At 35.6% G+C, this 18,609-nt stretch overlaps 1 protein-coding gene across 8 annotated transcripts in view; it reads left to right on the top strand.

Annotated features, from left to right (window-relative positions):
- syne1b (spectrin repeat containing, nuclear envelope 1b) overlaps positions 1-18,609 on the top strand; it is a 367,683-nt gene that overhangs the window by 95,667 nt on the left and 253,407 nt on the right. For all 8 annotated transcript variants that reach the window (XM_087289683.1, XM_087289682.1, XM_087289680.1 and 5 more), the window contains 10 exons: positions 507-671; positions 751-863; positions 6,044-6,212; positions 6,296-6,392; positions 10,389-10,591; positions 12,646-12,810; positions 13,915-14,067; positions 15,763-15,906; positions 15,991-16,158; positions 17,652-17,810. In XM_087289683.1, coding sequence (XP_087145809.1) covers positions 507-671; positions 751-863; positions 6,044-6,212; positions 6,296-6,392; positions 10,389-10,591; positions 12,646-12,810; positions 13,915-14,067; positions 15,763-15,906; positions 15,991-16,158; positions 17,652-17,810 — 1,536 coding nt within the window. The remainder of the gene's footprint in view (positions 1-506; positions 672-750; positions 864-6,043; positions 6,213-6,295; positions 6,393-10,388; positions 10,592-12,645; positions 12,811-13,914; positions 14,068-15,762; positions 15,907-15,990; positions 16,159-17,651; positions 17,811-18,609) is intronic.

The raw sequence follows: 18,609 nt of genomic DNA, 5'->3' as shown, positions 1-18,609 counted from the left end.
ACTACTGTTTACTGGAGATTATACACTTCAATTCTTATTTTTCAGTCTTTTTTAATAATGAACATAAATTCATCATTATGCATGCTTGTTATGTCTGTAAATATTTTTTTACCTCAAAGAAAATACTGAAAACAGTAATATATCAAATTTAGGTTCTGTTATTTTCAGTCTTTTAAAAGAACATTAATTTCACTATTATGCTTGTAAATAATGTTTACGTCAGAGTTCAGCTCTAAACTGTTGTTGTTGTGAGTGCAAACTAGTTGCCATTAGCTGCAATGAAGTGTGAATTGGAGCGGAGACCGTGGATACCGGCTTCATTACTAAAAAGAAAGAGGACAAACACACAGAGACTGTTTTGTTCGGAAGAACAGAGAAGCCCACAGAGCGGACGCGGCAATCTGGCCAGACACTTGACAGCTTGAAGGGTCTTCACAAACACCGAAGAGCATTAAAAACACATCTCTCCTTTTGATATCTGCCATGCTTTTGTGTGGTTTGTGCAGCTCTTAGACTGGCACATCCATCTGGACAAATCTTTGCCTGGTCCTCTGGGAGTGATCGGGGCCTGGCTGCATCGGGCAGAACTTTCCCTGAGAGAGGACGTCCCGATTCAACAGGCCCACGAAGAGACGGCCAACATCATCCACAGAAAACTGGAGCAGCACAAGGTAGTTTTTCTTTCTTGATGGACTTGATTTGATCCATGTGCTCCAGGAATTTAATATATTGTCTGTGCTTTACTTGCAGGAGGTGTTAAAGAACTTGGAGGGACACAGACAGACATTTCAGCAGATTCACAGAGACCGATCGGTAAACGGTGTACCGGTACCACCAGAGCAGCTTCAGGACATGGCAGAAAGGTCAATTTCATTTTACTGTTTATGGACAAAGGGCAGCATGGTGGCTCAGTGGTTAGCACTGTCTCCTCACAGCAAGAAGGTCGCTGGTTCGAGTACCGGCTGAGCCAGTTGGTATTTCTAAGTGGAGTTTGCATGTTCCATGTGTTCATGTGGGTTTCCTCTGCATGCTCTGGTTTCCCCCTGTTACAAACCCCTGATGTTAGTCAAGGGCAGTGGTTCTCAAAGTGGGGGTCGGGACCCTCAGAGGGTTCGCGGGACAATGAAGGGGGGGTCCCCTGGTGATTTCCAAAAATCGATTTAATTTTTATTAAACCACAAGATTTACCATATTTTATTCATAACCTACTGAAGAGAAAAAATATATACTATATAGATACTATAATAGCTTATATTTCTATTGCAGGGGTGCTCAACCCTGTTCCTGGAGATCTACCCTCCTACAGAGTTTAGCTCCAACCCTGATCAAATACACCTGAATCAATTATTAAGGACCTGAACAGCACTTGATAACTACAGGCAGGGTTGCAACTGAAATCTGCAGGAAGGTAGATCTCCAGGAACAGGGTTGAGCACCCCTGTTCTATTGGATTGCGACCTCTGGGGTACATTATATTAAATACACAGCAATAGCATCAGATAGCGGATTGATTTTATAACACCAGGTTGAACTTTCTGGTCCATTTACAGCACTGTATCCATTAAAAAACAGAAACGAAGAATAGACTTGGGTCTATTGGTGTGTGTGCACCATTGTATGCAAGGTTTCTGTATTTATAACCACCTCAGAGGATATTGGGGGTCGCCAGTCACTGGCATTGTCATTTTGGGGGTCAGGGGCTGAAAAGTTTGGGACCCCATGGTCTAGGGGATGGTGGGGTTTGACATTTGTGTAAATGTTTTGACATTACAATTCCCAAAAGTGAACAAAAACAACAAATTAATCCAAAATAAAGAAAAGTAAGTAAGGCAAAAATATATACAATATATACAATACTGAGATAAATAAAGATGGGAAGAGCTGGCAGAAGGGACGCGGGCGGCGCTAAAGAAATGAAAAGAACAAAACCCAAACTAAATCTAACTTCGCAAAAGCATCTAGCTAACTAACTATGTGAAACAAAATAATTAACACGCAAAGTCCTGACTGTCTACTCTATCTATCTATCTATCCAAAAAGTACAAGGGGTACCGCTCGCCCCTAACCTAATGTACTTTACAGAGGAGTTGTCCTAAGTGTTCCAAAATGTATGTCACGTGACCTTCTTACCTGTCCGCTTCGTCCAAGCCTCGTAAACATTGTAAACTGAGAAGGATATACGATTAACGGACAGATTATGTGCACTGTGCAACAACAAAATACAGTTAGACGGGGTTATTTTTCTAAACGCAACGCAATAACACAAACAAGCGGTAATAAAAAGCAAAGAAACAGAAGTCAAGAGAGGGCTAGCGAGTGGTCTGGCGGTTGCTTTTATGACGGGCAGTCTTTGCTTATTGGATGTGACATAAAAGTGACGTAACTGGGGAGGAAGTGACTGACAGCTGAATGGACCAATGAAAGGAACCTGAGAATAATAAAAAAGCAGATATGGGAGAACAGAGCGAGAGAGAGAGAGAGGAAAAAAAAACACAGAGCAACAGAGCACAAATAACACAAATACATAACACCCACACAGTCCAAACACATGTTCAATAGGTGAATTGGATGAACTAAATGGGCCGTAGTGTATAAGTGTGTGTGTGTGTGAATGCAAGAATGTATTGGTGTTTCCCAGCACTGGGTTGCAGCTGGAGGGGCATCCACTATTTATAGGACATTCCTATTTGCCAGAATAGTTAGCGGTTCATTCCGTTGTGGTGATAATTATTATTATTATTATTATTATTATTATTATTATTATTCATTCATTTATTTTCTTGTCGGCTTAGTCCCTTTATTAATCCGGGGTCGCCACAGCGGAATGAACCGCCAACTTATCCAGCAAGTTTTTATGCAGCGGAAGCCCTTCCAGCCGCAACCCATCTTTGGGAAACATCCACACACACATTCACACACACACTCATACACTACGGACAATTTTAGCCTACCCAATTCACCTGTACCACATGTCTTTGGACTGTGGGGGAAACCGGAGCACCCGAAGGAAACCCACGCGAAGGCAGGGAGAACATGCAAACTCCTCACAGAAACGCCAACTCAGCCGAGGTTCCAACCAGCGACCCAGCGACCTTCTTGCTGTGAGGCGACAGCACTACCTACTGCGCCACTGCCTCGCCATTATTAATATTAATATTATTATTATTATTATTATTAAGTAGGATATTGTTTATTTATTTACTTTTTTATTTTTTTTAAAGTCTACTTTTACAATTTGACACATGAAAACGACTGCAGAAATGTTCTAACTAACAGGCCCATATACAGTACAGATACATTTCTTACTAAATAACCTACAGTAAATAAATCCATTAACGTATGCTTTATTGTAACACGGGGAGTGACAGAGACAACTGAGTTTGGATCCACTTGCAGGTTTATTCGGAGTCAGGCAAGCAATGGTCAACACAGGTACAAACAGATGTATAAAGGAAGTCCAGAATCGTAGTCAAAAGTATCAGGCGAGAGGGTCAAAAGGCAGGCAGCATACAGAGACAAAAAGGCTAACAAGGCTAAGGTCAAACACGGGAAAACAAGACAAGGGGTAACATGTTGTAATGTCACTTCACAGATGAACAAGACTCGGCAATGAGGGTGTCAAAGTGAGTTGTATATATGTGTGTGTAATCAGTACTTGAGCAGCATCAGCTGTGTATGCAACCAGTCAGGATCTGGAACCGGTTGTGTGTTGTTGGTACATGACTGGTTCTTGTAGTCCATTTACCAGCAGATTTGTAGTTCATGTGAATGTGAGTGTCTACCATCAACCTCTGGGGGTTTGATCGCTGGTGATCATGACTTATATACAGTTGAAGTCAGAATTATTAGCCTCCCTTTGAATTTTTGGTAACACTTTATAACTACACACTATGGATCATTTACTAAGCATTAACAAATAGTGAATTCATTATCTGTTATGCATTAACTCTACATTAATCAGCGTTAGTAAGCAGTTTATAACTGCAGATACAAATGCTGTACTCTTGAATTATAACCACTTGTATAATGTGCTTAATAATTGTAATTTCATACTTTGTTAATGATTTATTTTCATTACTAAATTACATATTGCTTTATTTACTAAATATTTGTATTTAAGAGTAGTTGATGGTTTTTAAGATCATTCAGAATGAGTTAGTAAATAATTAATAAGCTGTTGAAATCAATGTTATATATTTTATTATTCAGGCATATATTAATGGTTAAGTATGTTAATAAATGCTTTAACTCAGCTTCATCCAGTTTTGTGACCTAATCTAAAGTGAGGACTATTCATGCTTTATAAATCCCTTATGAATGACAATTTAAAGGCTCAGTATCAAGTTTGTAAGTAATGCAATACTTAATTTAGACCTGAAAAATAAATCATTTACAAAGTATGAAAGAACAATTATTAAGCACATTATACATGTAATTATAATTCAAAAATACAGCATTTGTATCTGCAGTTATAAACTGCTTACTAACGCTGATTACTATAGAGTTAACGCTTAACAGATAATGAGTTCACTATTTGCTAACGCTTAATAAATGGTTTATAGTGTGTAGTTATTATAAAGTGTTATACCAATTTATTTTTAATTTTTTAAATATTTCCCAAATGATGTTTAACAGAGCAAGGAAATTTTCACAGTATGTCTGATAATATTCTTTCTTCTGGAGAAAGTCCTATTTGTTTTATTTCGTTTTATTGTTTTATAATTTTTAAAAAAAAACATTTTAAGGTCAATATTATTAAGCCCCTTTAAGCTAGATTTTTTTCGATAGTCTACAGAACAAATCATCGTTATACAATAACTTTTCTAATAACCCTAACTTGCCCAGTTGACCTAATTAACCTAGTTAAGCTTTTAAATGTTGCTTTAAGCTGTATAGAAGTGTCTTGAAAAATATCTAGCCAAATATTATTTACTGTCATCATGACAAAGATAAAATAAATCAGTATTTAGAAATTAGTTATTAATACTGTTATGTTTAGAAATGTGTCCTTTGAAACTTAAAATAATTTGTTTTTTTTGTAATTAGTTTTTATTTACATCTAGGGTTACTTTTTTTTGTTGTTTTTTTTTTATAATCGTTGCTGTCACTGAATGTTCTGTTCTGTTAAATGTTTTAATGTGTAAAAAATAAAGTAAAAAAAATGTGTTGAAAAAATTCTTCGCTCTGTTAAACAGAAATTGGGTAAACAATTAACTGGGGGCTAATAATTCTGGCTTCAACTGTATATATTTATTTTCACAAGCTTTGGAGACATAACATTCCAATCAATTCCGCTTTTAAATAATAGGTCACCTATAGCTTTCATCACGAGCCACGGTTGTTCAAATTGACATCAATACTTTCAAAGTGCACTGTGAAGGTAGCGCAATTGTCAATATTAAGATCGCTCAAACAGAACTGTAAAAATATTTTGAAAGCAAATTAAACCTAAGAGAGATGACCTTAATGTTTTTTTTTATCATTCTAAGTTTAAATGTCATAATGTTCTAAATTAATAGGGCATAGGGGGAATAACGAGGAATAGAACACAACCAGAAACTATGCATCTAACTACAGCTCTAGAGGTGTAGTTACAAGCGTACACGTTTGCGTTGCAGTTTGCGAATATTATGCGAACATAATATAATGATGCAAATATTTTGCGAACATAATATAATGATGGATTTGGGAAACGCCAAGTTAATTACCTATGTTTGTAATTATGGAACTTACGACCTTAGTTAGCTAATGATTGTTTTCAGAAATGCATCCCAGATCATTCCAAGTAACCACATAGCATCCGCCCAAAACTTCTCATGTAACCACATTGCAACTCCTTAGCAACAACTAAGAGCACTTGAGGATGATATAAAAATCTTGAGATGTTATTGTAATATTAACTTTATAATGCATTTAGTTGCACAGGCCTTGTTTCATATTTATACTTATTTCTCATTACCTGCATGTACAGTGTGCATGCCTACTAAGGGCTCAAAATCCCACAAATCGTTCCTTAATGTATTAATATCTTATGTTTCCACAGGTTTAATTTCGTGACCACGTCATCTCACGTCCATCTAATTAAATTCGAGTTCTGGGAGATGAAGTATCGCCTCATGGCATTTCTAATGCTGGCGGAGTCAAAGCTCAAATCATGGATCATTAAATACGGCCGGCGGGATTCAGTGGAGCTTCTCCTGCAAAATTACATTGTACGTCTTCCAGTGAGCTCAATATTCAGTCAGCTTAGTAACAAACGATTCAGCTAAGATATCTCATGTCTTCCTTTAAACAGGTGTTCATTGAAGGACACAAGTTCTTTGAGCAATATGAAACCACTTTCCGCACCCTGAAACAGGCTGCAGACACCTACTTGAAATCTGGGACTTCAGGTAAGGCGGAGCTCACTTTTATCCACTATTTTCCTGAGGCTGGAGATTCATGGAGCTTTTTATATTCATTGCCTGGCAGCGATTATGAACTCTAGCTGCCAAAAAGAGCCTATTGCTTTGTGATCAGGCAGCCTGATTCTGTCAAGTATCTGTGATAAGAATGGAGAAGTTTTGTAGAATAATAAGTATTTCTTGGGCCCTGTCTACGCCTGCTTTTAGGAAGTGGTTTTGTTAGTCCAATTAAACATTTTAAAGAAACACTCTACTATTTTTTTTTGAAAGTACGCTAATTTTGCAATGCATCAAACTGCTTTTTTTATGGCCCGTTTCCACTGAGGGATAGAGTTTGGGTCGTTATGGGTTACCTTTATCAGGCTTGCGTTCATATATCATATGAGAAGCACTTCTCACTAAACAGATGCTTTATACACATAAATACTTGTGTATAAATGTTCATTACTAACCTTTCAATGAACATGATTTGATTATAACTGCAGATCAATGATAATGCCTACTGTAACGTCTGCATTTATATAAAATAAATAAATAAATGCAACATATATGAACACATACAGACCCTTACAGTCTCCCATATGGTACAAATTACTGAAAAACTACACACAGCATAGATTTAGTCCTTAATTAGGTTCAAAAACAACACACAACATTTAGCCCACAGTCAATGCAAACCTTTCATCTGTGTCTGTAATATTCAGCAGCACATATAACCTCTGTTAGAGAGTAACTCAGTCATTCGGAGTTCATAATAGTCCAAAAGGCGACGATAATAGTTAAACATGATAGTTTGTTTCTGTTAGGTTGCCGAAAGAAACATTCGCTCTTTTGCTTTGTCTGGCTTCTCTTTTGTTTTTTGCATGTCAAGGTCAAGGTCAAATTTATTGTCTCCCGTAGGAGAAATTTGTTTTAGAAAAAAGGTTCTGCTGTACATAGACACTAACAAGATAACATGTAACATACATGTGTGTTTAAAAATGACGCTTCGAAATAGCCTACTAAAACGTCTGTGATTATATAAAATAATTAAATAAATGCAAGACTGTAAGACGCTTACAGTCTTCCGATATGTTACCAGTGACAGATAAACCACACACAACAGACATTTAGTCCTTATTTAGGTTCAAAAACAACAAGCAACATATAGCCCACAGTCAGTGCAAACCTCTCATGTTTTTGCTTGTTTTAAAATAAAACTTACTTAATTTAAGCATAATGTTTCTTACACTTGTTTTTACTTTGAAATATGATTATTTTGCTTTCACCATTGGCAGATTATTTAGCTTGTTTTGAGAAAAAAAAAACTTTATTTTAACATAATATTTGTGAAAACAAGTATTTTGTGCTTTTCTTTAAAATGCTTCTTGATTTAAGAATTGTTATATATTTGGACCAGAAACAAGACAAAAACTTAGCATAGATCATCGAATCGGATTAGACCATTAGCGAGTGTTTTGATAATTTTCCTATTTAAAGCTTGACTCTTCTGTAGTTACATTGTGTACTTAGACTGATGGAAAATGAAAAGTTGTTGTTTTATAGGCCAATATGGCTACAAACTATGGCTGCGTCCGAAACCGCATACTTCCATACTATATAGTACGCTAAAATCAGTATGTGAGCCGAGTAGTATGTCCGAATTCATAGAATTTGAAAATTAGTATGCGAGAAGTACCCGGATGACTTACTATTTTCGATGAGAATCTGGAGTGTGCATCCCATGCACGCTGCGCTATCCCATAATGCCCTCCGAGAGAATTCATGAATGGGAGTGAGGCGACGCAACTGACGCAGGTAGGTCAAGTGACCATGACTAAATGGCGTATGTAGTACGTCCGAATTCCATTCATAGTTTTCACGTTCATACTGTATAGAACGTACTTTTCTGATGGCTGAGTAGTACGTTTAAATTCAAATGCAGTGAGTAGTAGGCGGTTTCGGACGCAGCCTATATTACTCAGATACTTATACAATATCATAGCGCATGCTGCAGCCATGGTATGGCAGCAAAGTTCCTTGATTATTCCAGTATGCTGGAATGAGAGCAAAGAAAAAATGTTTACATTTTCCATCGATGCTCAAAACCAGCATTATAGAATCATGCATTGTGATGATACAATGTCAGCTTTAATAGTTACTATTATTTTTAACTAGAGAAACTGTTTCATGTTCCAGGTGGCAAAATCACCAAGAGAGGTGAGTTTAGAGAAAGCAGAGTACGCTTTATTATAGTGATTAGATAACGTGATTGATCTTGACTGACAGTGCACAAGTGTTTAACATCACATTACAGTGATTTCACTCCTACTAACACCTGCTGCCAGCACACTTAGTTCGCTAATCAACAATACTGGCCACTGTCCTGAATCCAGGGATCGATTTGTGTGGGTTGTGCCTCGCGCACCTTAAAACCTAAATAGAAATCTCATATAGTGCAATAAATGAAAGTTACATACATATGACCTACAAGTTCATACAGTATATGGTTTTCACATATAAAAATATAGCATATATGCAACATATATTTGAAAGTATTGTAAAAATGGCTGTTTTTCTATATATTGTTTTCTTGCATGTATGTATGTATGAATGTACATGATAAAATATATTAGCTATAATTTGAAATATGATTTTTAAAAAATATAAAGTAAATTTTATATATAAAATACATCATATGAACATACTGTATATGAGCTTTTTTATTGGCCATAAGTGATATTTTAATTTTCTGAGATTTTCTGAGATACTGAATTTTAGCTAATTTCATTAGCTGTAAGCCATAATTAACAAAAATAAAAAAATAAATACTTGAAATATGTCAATCTATGTGTAATTAATCTATATAATGTATGAGTATAATGAAGTGCCTGAGTAGTATAATGTATATATAATTGAAACCAGAAGTTTACATACACTCTAAAAAAAAGGGAACATAACCATTTTCAAATAATGTCTGATGATAAATCATACTAAACGTTTACTATTTTAGGTCCGTTAGATTACCTAAATCATTTACATTTGCTAATTGCCAGAATAATAAGAACATTTTTTTCTTGTTTTTGAGAATTTTTCAGCTTTGCTTTTAAACTGTGTAACTTTGATGAAATGTATTGGGTATCCTTCCACAAGCTTCTCACAATGGTTTGCATGAATTTTGGCCGATTCCCCCTGGCAGAATTGGTGTAACAGAGTCAGATTTGTAGGCTTGGGTCTTCGTCGCACAAGCTTTTTCAACTCTGCCCACAAATTTTCTATAGGATTGAGATCAGGGCTTTGTGATGGCCACTCCAAAACATTCACTCTGTTGTCCTTAAAGCACATTTTAACTAAGTTGGCCGTTTGCTTAGGGTCATGGTCTGTTTGGAAGAACCATTTGTGGCCAGGTTTTAATTTCCTGGCTGATTGTCAATCAGAAATTTTTTAAACCCTTGACACCATCATCTGAGCTTTTTCAGAGGCATAATAATCTTATTGTTGTAAACTTGACTTTCAGGAAAAGTTATAAAAATTTCTCAAAAAATCTCTCTCTCATTATTCTGCCATTAAGCAGAACAGCAACAAATTTGATAATCCTAACTTACCTAAAAGAGAAAAAGGTTAGTCACATTAGCATCTGACTTTTTAAAAAAAATGGTTTTGTGTTTTATACATATATATATATATATATATATATATATATATATATATATATATATATATATATATATATATATACTTTTTTAAGCAAATATGTATATATTAGTAGTTCGATAGTCACTGTATAGAAAAAATATATACAAAAACAGCCAGTTTTGCTGTATTTTGAAAAATATGTTGCATATATATTTTTATATGTGAAATCTAAATATGAACTTGTACAGTATGTCATATATGTAATTTGTATGTATTTTCTATGTATCAGATTTCTATTTCGGAAATCAACCTCACTATTGAATTTGTGTTTCAAGTCTGTGATTGATTTATAATGTGTTTTTCCTTCAGCTGAAGAGGTTGAGGGAGTGAATAAGTTTCTGAGTGATGCAACAGCACAGTGGAAAAACCTCTCCGTGGAGGTGCGCAGCGTCCGCAGCATGTTGGAGGAAGTGATCTGCAACTGGGAGAAATACAGCAGCACAGTGGCCAGCCTGCAAGCCTGGCTGGAGGATGCAGAAAAGATGCTCAACCAATCAGAGAGCGACAAACGGGTGTGTTGGGAATGTTCTGACTTTTTTTTTTTTTTTGTGTTTATTTAAATCAGGGGTGCCCAAACTTTTTCTTATGAAGGGCCAAACTCCGAGCTTTATTAAGAGCTGTGGGTCAAAAGTAAATATAGCAAACTGTTTTACATTAAAGTTGCCATGGGTGATTTCCTAATTTATTTATTTTCAAATAGTTATAAATAAATAGAAAAAAATACTTCAACCTTATTTAATAATGCATTCTAATTTTTTAAAAATGTTTTTTTTAACAAACTTCTTACAATAAAACAATTTTATGGAGTTAAATGCTGAATATGCTGAACCTGCCTTTGCCTTGATATGCGTGATGATGTCTTCTGCTTTGTCCCCTATTCATTAAGTGACAGTATGTACATTTATTTAAAACAGGTGTGTCAAACTCAAATCCTAAAGGGCCAAAGCCCTGCACAGTTTAGTTCCAACCCTGCTCCAACACACTTACCTGTAGGTTCCAATCAAGCCTGAAGGACTCAATTAGTTTGATCAGGTGTGTTTAATTAGGGTTGGAACTAAACTGTGAACTAAATCTCTGTTAAAAGGCCATCATTTTCCCTCTGGCAGGCCAAATCCAATAATATAAAGGGCCAACGGGTCCTAGTTTGGGCATTTCTGATTTAAATGTTCATTTGAGTACAATTATAAAGTAGTTACAGTTGGTCCACAGTGTGCAACCTTAAAGGAATAGTTCACCCAAAAATGAAAACCCACTCATTATTTACTCGTCCACAAGTGGTTATAAACCTTTATGAGTTTCTTTCTTGTGGTGAACACAAAAGAAGATACTTTGAAGCAAGCTGAAAACCTGTAACCATTGACTTCTATTGTAGGATAAACAAATACTATGAAAGTCAATGGTTGCAACATTTTTCAAAACATCTTCTTTAGTGTTTAAAAGAAGAAAGAAAGGCATAAAGGTTGGAAACAAGTAAAGTGTAAGAAAATGATGATGACAGAATTCAAATGTTTGATTAAACTATCCCTTTAAATTACCTTACAATATGAAGACAAACAATAAACATTATACAATATACAATGTACATATGGCATGTGTATTGGTTATACATTATACTCGCATTTTACATAATTATAAAAAGAAATATAACATTAAATAGGTTAGAGAAAAATTAAAAAGAACAAAATAATTAAGTTTACATCGGGTGAAAACGAGACAGTTTTTTCCAGAATAATCTTAAATGAACTTCGTTATGCATAGACAGATTACGGTAACACTTTAATTTGATGGTGCATTTGAGTTTTATTCATTCATTCATTTTTTTGTCGGCTTAGTCCCTTTTTTAATCCGGGGTAGCCACAACGGAATGAACCACCAACTTTTTCAGCAAGTTTTTACGCAGCGGATGCCCTTCCAGCCGCAACCCATCTCTGGGAAACATCCACACACACATTCACACACACACTCATACACTACAGACAATTTAGCCTACCCAATTCACTTGAACTGCATGTCGTTAGACTATGTGGGAAACCCACGCGAATGCAGGAAGAACATGCAAACCCCTCCCAGAAACGCCAACAGAACCTTCTTGCTGTGAGGCGACAGCACTACCTACTGCGCCACTGCATCGCCCCATTTGAGTTTTAGTAGACTGCTTAATATGTCGATATGCTCCTTCAACAGACATTTAACTGACTATAACAACCCCAACCCTAACCCCAACCTAACAGTCTACTTATAATTTAATGAGAATTTAGTTGGCATGTTGATGCAATGTAACTTAAGCTTAACAATTGAACCATCAAAATAAAGTGTGATCCAGAATACATGCATATTTTTGTACATATATATGCTTTTTTGTATACATATATACAAACTACAACATTTATTATATGCTTATGTTTATCCATCAAATGAGGATCTTCTATTTATTTATATCAACAAAAACAAAACGAAATCTCTCTGAAATATATTCAACCCATTTCCTCCATTTTGGGAAAGTTAGGTCTTTCACATGATACACTCACTCAGTGCTTTGTGGTAAAGTGTGTGTATTCATCTGCAGGAGTTTTTCCGGAATCTTCCTCACTGGATTCAGCAGCACATGGACATGAACGATGCTGGGAACTTCCTGATCGAGACGTGTGATGAGACCGTGTCCAGAGAACTGAAACAGCAGTTGCTGCTTCTCAACGGCAGATGGAGAGAGCTGTTTGTCAAAGTCAAACATGTAAGACCTTACCTTGTGTTGTTTTTCATCATGAAGAGCTTATATTCGACCCTACGAGGCATTTTTATTTATTCCTTAAAGGGATGGTTTACCCAAATATAAACATTTTGTCAGCATTTTCTTACCCTTGTTCCAAACCAGAGTTTCATCTGTTGAACACAAATATAATAAACTGATATTTTGAAGTATTTATTTCTTTATTTCAAGTGTATGTGCCTTCAAATGTACATGAATATTATTCTTCTTTTGAGCACAAAACTAGCTCAAACAGCCATTGACTCCCAAAGTAAGAGCAAAAAATACCATTGAAGTCAATGTCTGCTTTTTTTCTTCTATTATTTTTTTTCTTGCTCAAAAGAAGAAATAAATTCATAAAATAACAGTGTAACGACTGGGGTGGAAGTGACAGATACAACTGGAGGTAAGATCCAATATGCAGGTTTATTCAGCGTCAGGCAAGCAGTGGTCAAATCAGGTACAAACGGGTATGTGCAGGCAAATCCAAAATCGTCGTAGTATAAACAGGCAACAGGTCACAAGGCAGGCGGCTAAACAGGAAAACAGGGAATACTAGGCTAAGGTCTAACACGGAGAAACAAGACAAGGAAACGCGTTGTAAAGTCACACTAGGGTAAACAAGACTCGGCAACCAGGGTGAGTGAATGAGTGGTTTATGTATGGTATGTTATCAGTCTCTGACAGGGTTCAGCTGGTGAGTGCAATCAAGCAGATGAATGAGCATGGGTGTCTGGGAGCAGTGCATGTATGAAAATGTAGTCCTGGGAAATGCGGAAGTGTAGTCCTGGTGTTCGTGTGAGAACCAGCGATCTCTGGAAAGCAATCGCTGGTTGTGTGACAAACAGCTTGAGTATAAGCAAATGGTGAGAAAATGGTCATTATTTGGTGAACTTGGTGAATAGTTTTTCTTTTCAGACCCTGTCTTACAGTCTGTCATCCTTCTCATTAGCATAATAATTTGATGTTATAAAATGCATTATAATTGACATTCATGCATTTAACAGACACATTTATCAACCACTAATCTTAATGTTTATGTTACATACATTGCGTATGTAATTCTAATGGCCTATTTATTCTTCACAGTATGCAAGAGCAGACGAAGTGGACAAATTGAGGAAGGATTATGATGACGGGATTGAAGCTTTAAAGGCGTTTATTGACACGGCCAATGAAAGGATGAACACTCCCGTTCAAGTGTCTTTTCTCAACATACGGACATATCTACAAGACGTTGAGGTAAAATCCATAGCATGAATCCACTTTAGAGTGATAAAATTACCTTTACTGACAAAATGATTACATTTATATGAGTCTGATAAAAAATGATAGGTAACACTTTTATTTACCTTTTTTAACTAGTGGCTTATTATCTGCTTATTATTAAGATACTGGCTGTTTATTTGTGCTTGTAAAATACATATTCTGCATGATCTTATTCTACACCCCTAACCCTACCCAATGCCTAAACCCAACTACTATCTAATAATATTAATTGATTAGTTTATTGAGGCAAAGGTCAAAGGTAATGGTTTGTTTTTGAATTAAATTAAAGTGTGAGCAAATTATATTTAGAAATATAATTAGAATTTCAGAAGAACCGTTTTCCATTTAAACATATTTAATTATAGTTTGTTCATGTGATGCAAAACAGATTTTCCCAGTTTACAGTGTCACATGATTTTTTAGAAATCATGTTAATATGCTGATTTGCTGCTTAAATATACGTTTCTTATTATTGTCAATATTGTCCAGCAATATTTTTAAAAAAATCATATATATATATAAATAGGTTATGGTAGAGACATTTTTCTTTTTTCTTATGATTACTGACATGTGCAGGAACCATTAAACATTAATTACAGCAACCTAGACCACACATAACCTCAAATTTGAGATTACAAAAAAAGTGTTTCTTTTTTGGAGGGGTTTATTATAACACAGACAACATGTACAATAATTTTAATCACTGTCAACAGTGTTTCATGAAAATGTAAAGGGTTTTCTTTAAAATTGTACCAAACTTTTGCATTTACACCTCTCCATGTGGATTTGGGAAGCTTTTGAATTTGGGTAGGCAAAATCCAGGCGGAAACCCCAAAATAGTACTTAACTTTAAGAAGTTAATAGACAACATTTATGTTATAAATTGATTAATGCAACTCATAGTTACTGTATAAATGACTTAATATCTTTAAAAATCTTTCTAAACCCAAACATTTGAACTGTACTATGTATAGTATATTAAAATCTTCTCCAGCACTAGCTTTATTCCAGAGCTAAAAACTTGTCTCGTAAATTTTGCCTCATTTAGGTTTTGTTTCTGTTTCTCTTTGTTGTTTTGTTTTATGTGTACAGCACTTTAGTTGTTTAGTTGTGTTCACACGTGCTTTATACATAAATTGAGTTAAGTTGAGTATAATATAAGAAACACTAAAGATTATGTGCAGTAGCCCTCCTGAATATTTTCTCCCAATTTCTGTTTAATAGAAGGACAAGGATTTTTTTCAACACATTTTTAAATATAATAGTTTTCATAACTCATTTCTTAAAACGGATTTCTTTTATCTTTGCCATGATGAAAGTAAATGATGTTTGACTAGATATTTTTCAAGACACTAGTATTCAGATTAAAGTGACATTAAAAGGCTTAACTAAGTTAATTGGGAAACTAGGCAAGTTAGGGTAATTAGGTCATAAGTCATTGCATATTGCTTAATAATATTGACCTTAAAAAAATTAAAAGCTGCTTTTATGCTAGCTGAAATAAAACAAATAAGACTTTCTCCAGAAGAAAAAAATATTTTAAGAAACACTGTGAAAAATTCCTTGCTCGATTAATCATCGTTTAGAAAATATATAAAAAAAAAAAGGAAATAACAGGAGGGCAAATAATTTCAACTTCAACAGAACATATCCCTTCACTTCTTATAGGACATCAAGCACAAAGTGCCCTCCATGGAGGCGGCCTATAAGACGGCCACACGCAACGCACAGCAGCTGACCAAAGACCTTTCAGAGGACGAGATTGCACACATGCTGAATAACATGACAAACATCAAGGATGAGCTCAGCAAGGTGCCTGTCCTGAATTTTTCCTTCATAAACCATCACATTTAACCGTAATCACACTATAACCTCAATGTTAAATGTCTCCTTCAGATAAGAGAGAGAGCTCTGCCCCTGCTGAGGGACTCGCAGGCCATGCTGCCTCCACTGGAGGAGATGGAGAAAAATATCACTGGGTTCTACCAGTCGCTGGAGAAGGCCAGCCGCATCACTTCCTCTCGGGACTCAGAAGCTCCAGGAGACTTCACGCAGAAGTGTCAGGTAACTTATGGAACAAGTTAGTTCGCTCTAATTTAGAATTGTTGCATCCATTACCAGTTTTTTTTCTTTGTTGAACTGCTTGAAGAAGATACTTTGAAGACTAATGGAAACTTCATTAATTAATTTTCCTTCGGCTTAGTCCCTTATTTATCAGAAGTTGCCAGAGCAGAATGAACCGCCAACTATTCCAGCATATGTTTTACACAGCGGATGCACTTCCAGCTGCAACCCAGCACTGGAAAACACCCATACACTCTCACATTCACACACAGAGTCATACACCACAGCCAATTTAGTTTATTCAATTCACCTATAGCGCATGTGTTTGAACTGTGGCGGAAACTGAAGCACGCAGAGGAAACCCACACCAATAGGTGGAGAACATGCAAACTCCACAAACTGGCACAGCCGGGACTTGAACCAGCGACCTTCTTGCCGGAGAGGACAGTTCTAACCACTGAGCCACCGTGCCGCCCAGTGATGTTTTCTTAAATCTATTGAAATTCTTCCATCGTATAATATATTTGACTATAGTATTTAGGGCTGCAATATAAAAAATCAAATTAGTTGTCAACAAATGCCGGTATTGATTAGTTGGGGTGCTCATGTTTAAAATTTAAAAATGCAGATCATTAAAGTGGTATACTTTTATACATAAATTATACCCTGATTTGTGGTTTAATATAGTTAATATCGATAATAAGATTTATTGGGAATGCCGTTATCGATTAGCTGTGTTGCTCATGTTTAATAGGACTTGTTTAGCTTTTTGTTAAACTTGAAATGGGGTATACTTTTATATATAAATAATACCCTGATTTATGGTTTAATATTGTTATAATAAGCAAAACGTCAAATAAAAAAGTGTCTAGTTTGTAATAGATTAATCAGTTAATCTCCCAACTAATCAATGGGCAGATATCTGTTAGGTGCAGCCCTAATATTATTCAGTGGTGCAGTGGATAGCACGTTTGCCTTACAGCAAGAAGGTCGCTAGTTCAAGCCTAGGCTGGGTCAGTTGGCATTTCTGAGTGGAGTTTGCATGTTCTCCCCATGTTGGCGTGGGTTTCCTCTGGGTGCTCTGGTTTCCCCCACAAGTCCAAAAACATGAGGTATAGGTGAATTGGGTAGACTAAATTGTCTGTAGTTTATGTGTGTGTGAATGAGTTTGTGTGGATGTTTCCTAGTGATGGGTTTCAGCTGGAAATGTATCTGCTGGGTAAAACATATGCTGGATTAGTTGGCGGTTCATTCCGTTGTGGCGACCCAAGATTAATAAAGAGACTAAACTGAAAATGAATGAATGAATGAATGAATGCATTCCTAATAGTATATTTGTTGCAAATCAAAATAATTTAGAGTGAAGAATAGTTGTAATATTGTTCAATTTTCTTGCTCTGTTAATCAATATTTGAAAAAGAATTAAAGCATCAGCTGTATATTTGCAGTTAATCGTCTCTCTTTGATTGTTTTTCTGTTCATATAATCAACAGGAGCTGGTGACCTATCAGCAGAGCTGTAAAAAGTGTCTGTCAGTGATTGATAAAAACCATCAGGTTATTCTGAAGTCACTGGACACCAGTAAGAACCTCAAGCACCTGGACACATCACTGCTGGAGAGGAGAATCACTGAGCTTCAGGCCTCTTCACAGGTGAGAATGCACCTGTAGAGGACAAAAGTTTCATGTTTGGCAAATTTGTGACTATTGATTGCAAACTTAAGTGAATCTGAGCGCAATTAGAGCTCTTTTCTGAAACTTTAGAGTAGACACATTGATTATTTTCTCAAAAAGTAGTTCATAGAAGGATAATTAACCATCCGGTTGACTTACAGGTCAAAAATAACCCGGGCACCATTTTAACAGCAGAAAAAAACAAACAAACAATGTTTTTTATCTTAAAATTTGGTGACTAATGATTAGGCCCAGACAGAATCGGTGGACATTTTTTGCTATTTCTGCAGAGAATTTTGGAAAAAGTCTGCGGTTTATGCAGAATGATTTTAGGAATATCTTAAGTAAAAACTTAATATATGAAATAAAAAAGTAAAACATTTTTAACTTGTATTTAATGTTTACAATGCAAATCCAGTTAGATCCACTTATTTGGTAAAGAAAGCAAGTCTCATAATAGATCTACTAAAAGACAGAACATAATACTTTACAGACTGTATCGTAAATAAATCATATGAACATTTTTTACTACTATAATTTTATTACAATAATATTAGTGAAATGAATTTAAAAACTGAATAAGTATAAATGTACACACATTTACGCAAGTTAATAAATAGACTCAATCATAAGCTAAAAATCTGCGGAAATCTGTGGAATTCTGCGTCCCCAGATTCCATGTGGGCCTACTAATGACCCAGCATTCGAAAAAATGAACCATTTTCATATTTTCATGAAATTCACAGTATAACATTTAGGGCACAACGCTTATCCTTCG

The sequence above is a fragment of the Danio rerio genome, chromosome 17 (genome assembly GCF_052040795.2).
Source record: "Danio rerio strain M-AB ecotype USA chromosome 17, GRCz13ab, whole genome shotgun sequence".
In the NCBI taxonomy this organism is placed as follows: Eukaryota; Metazoa; Chordata; class Actinopteri; order Cypriniformes; family Danionidae; genus Danio; species Danio rerio.
Note: the sequence above shows the minus strand (reverse complement) of the source record. Positions and strands in the feature narration are given on the sequence as shown.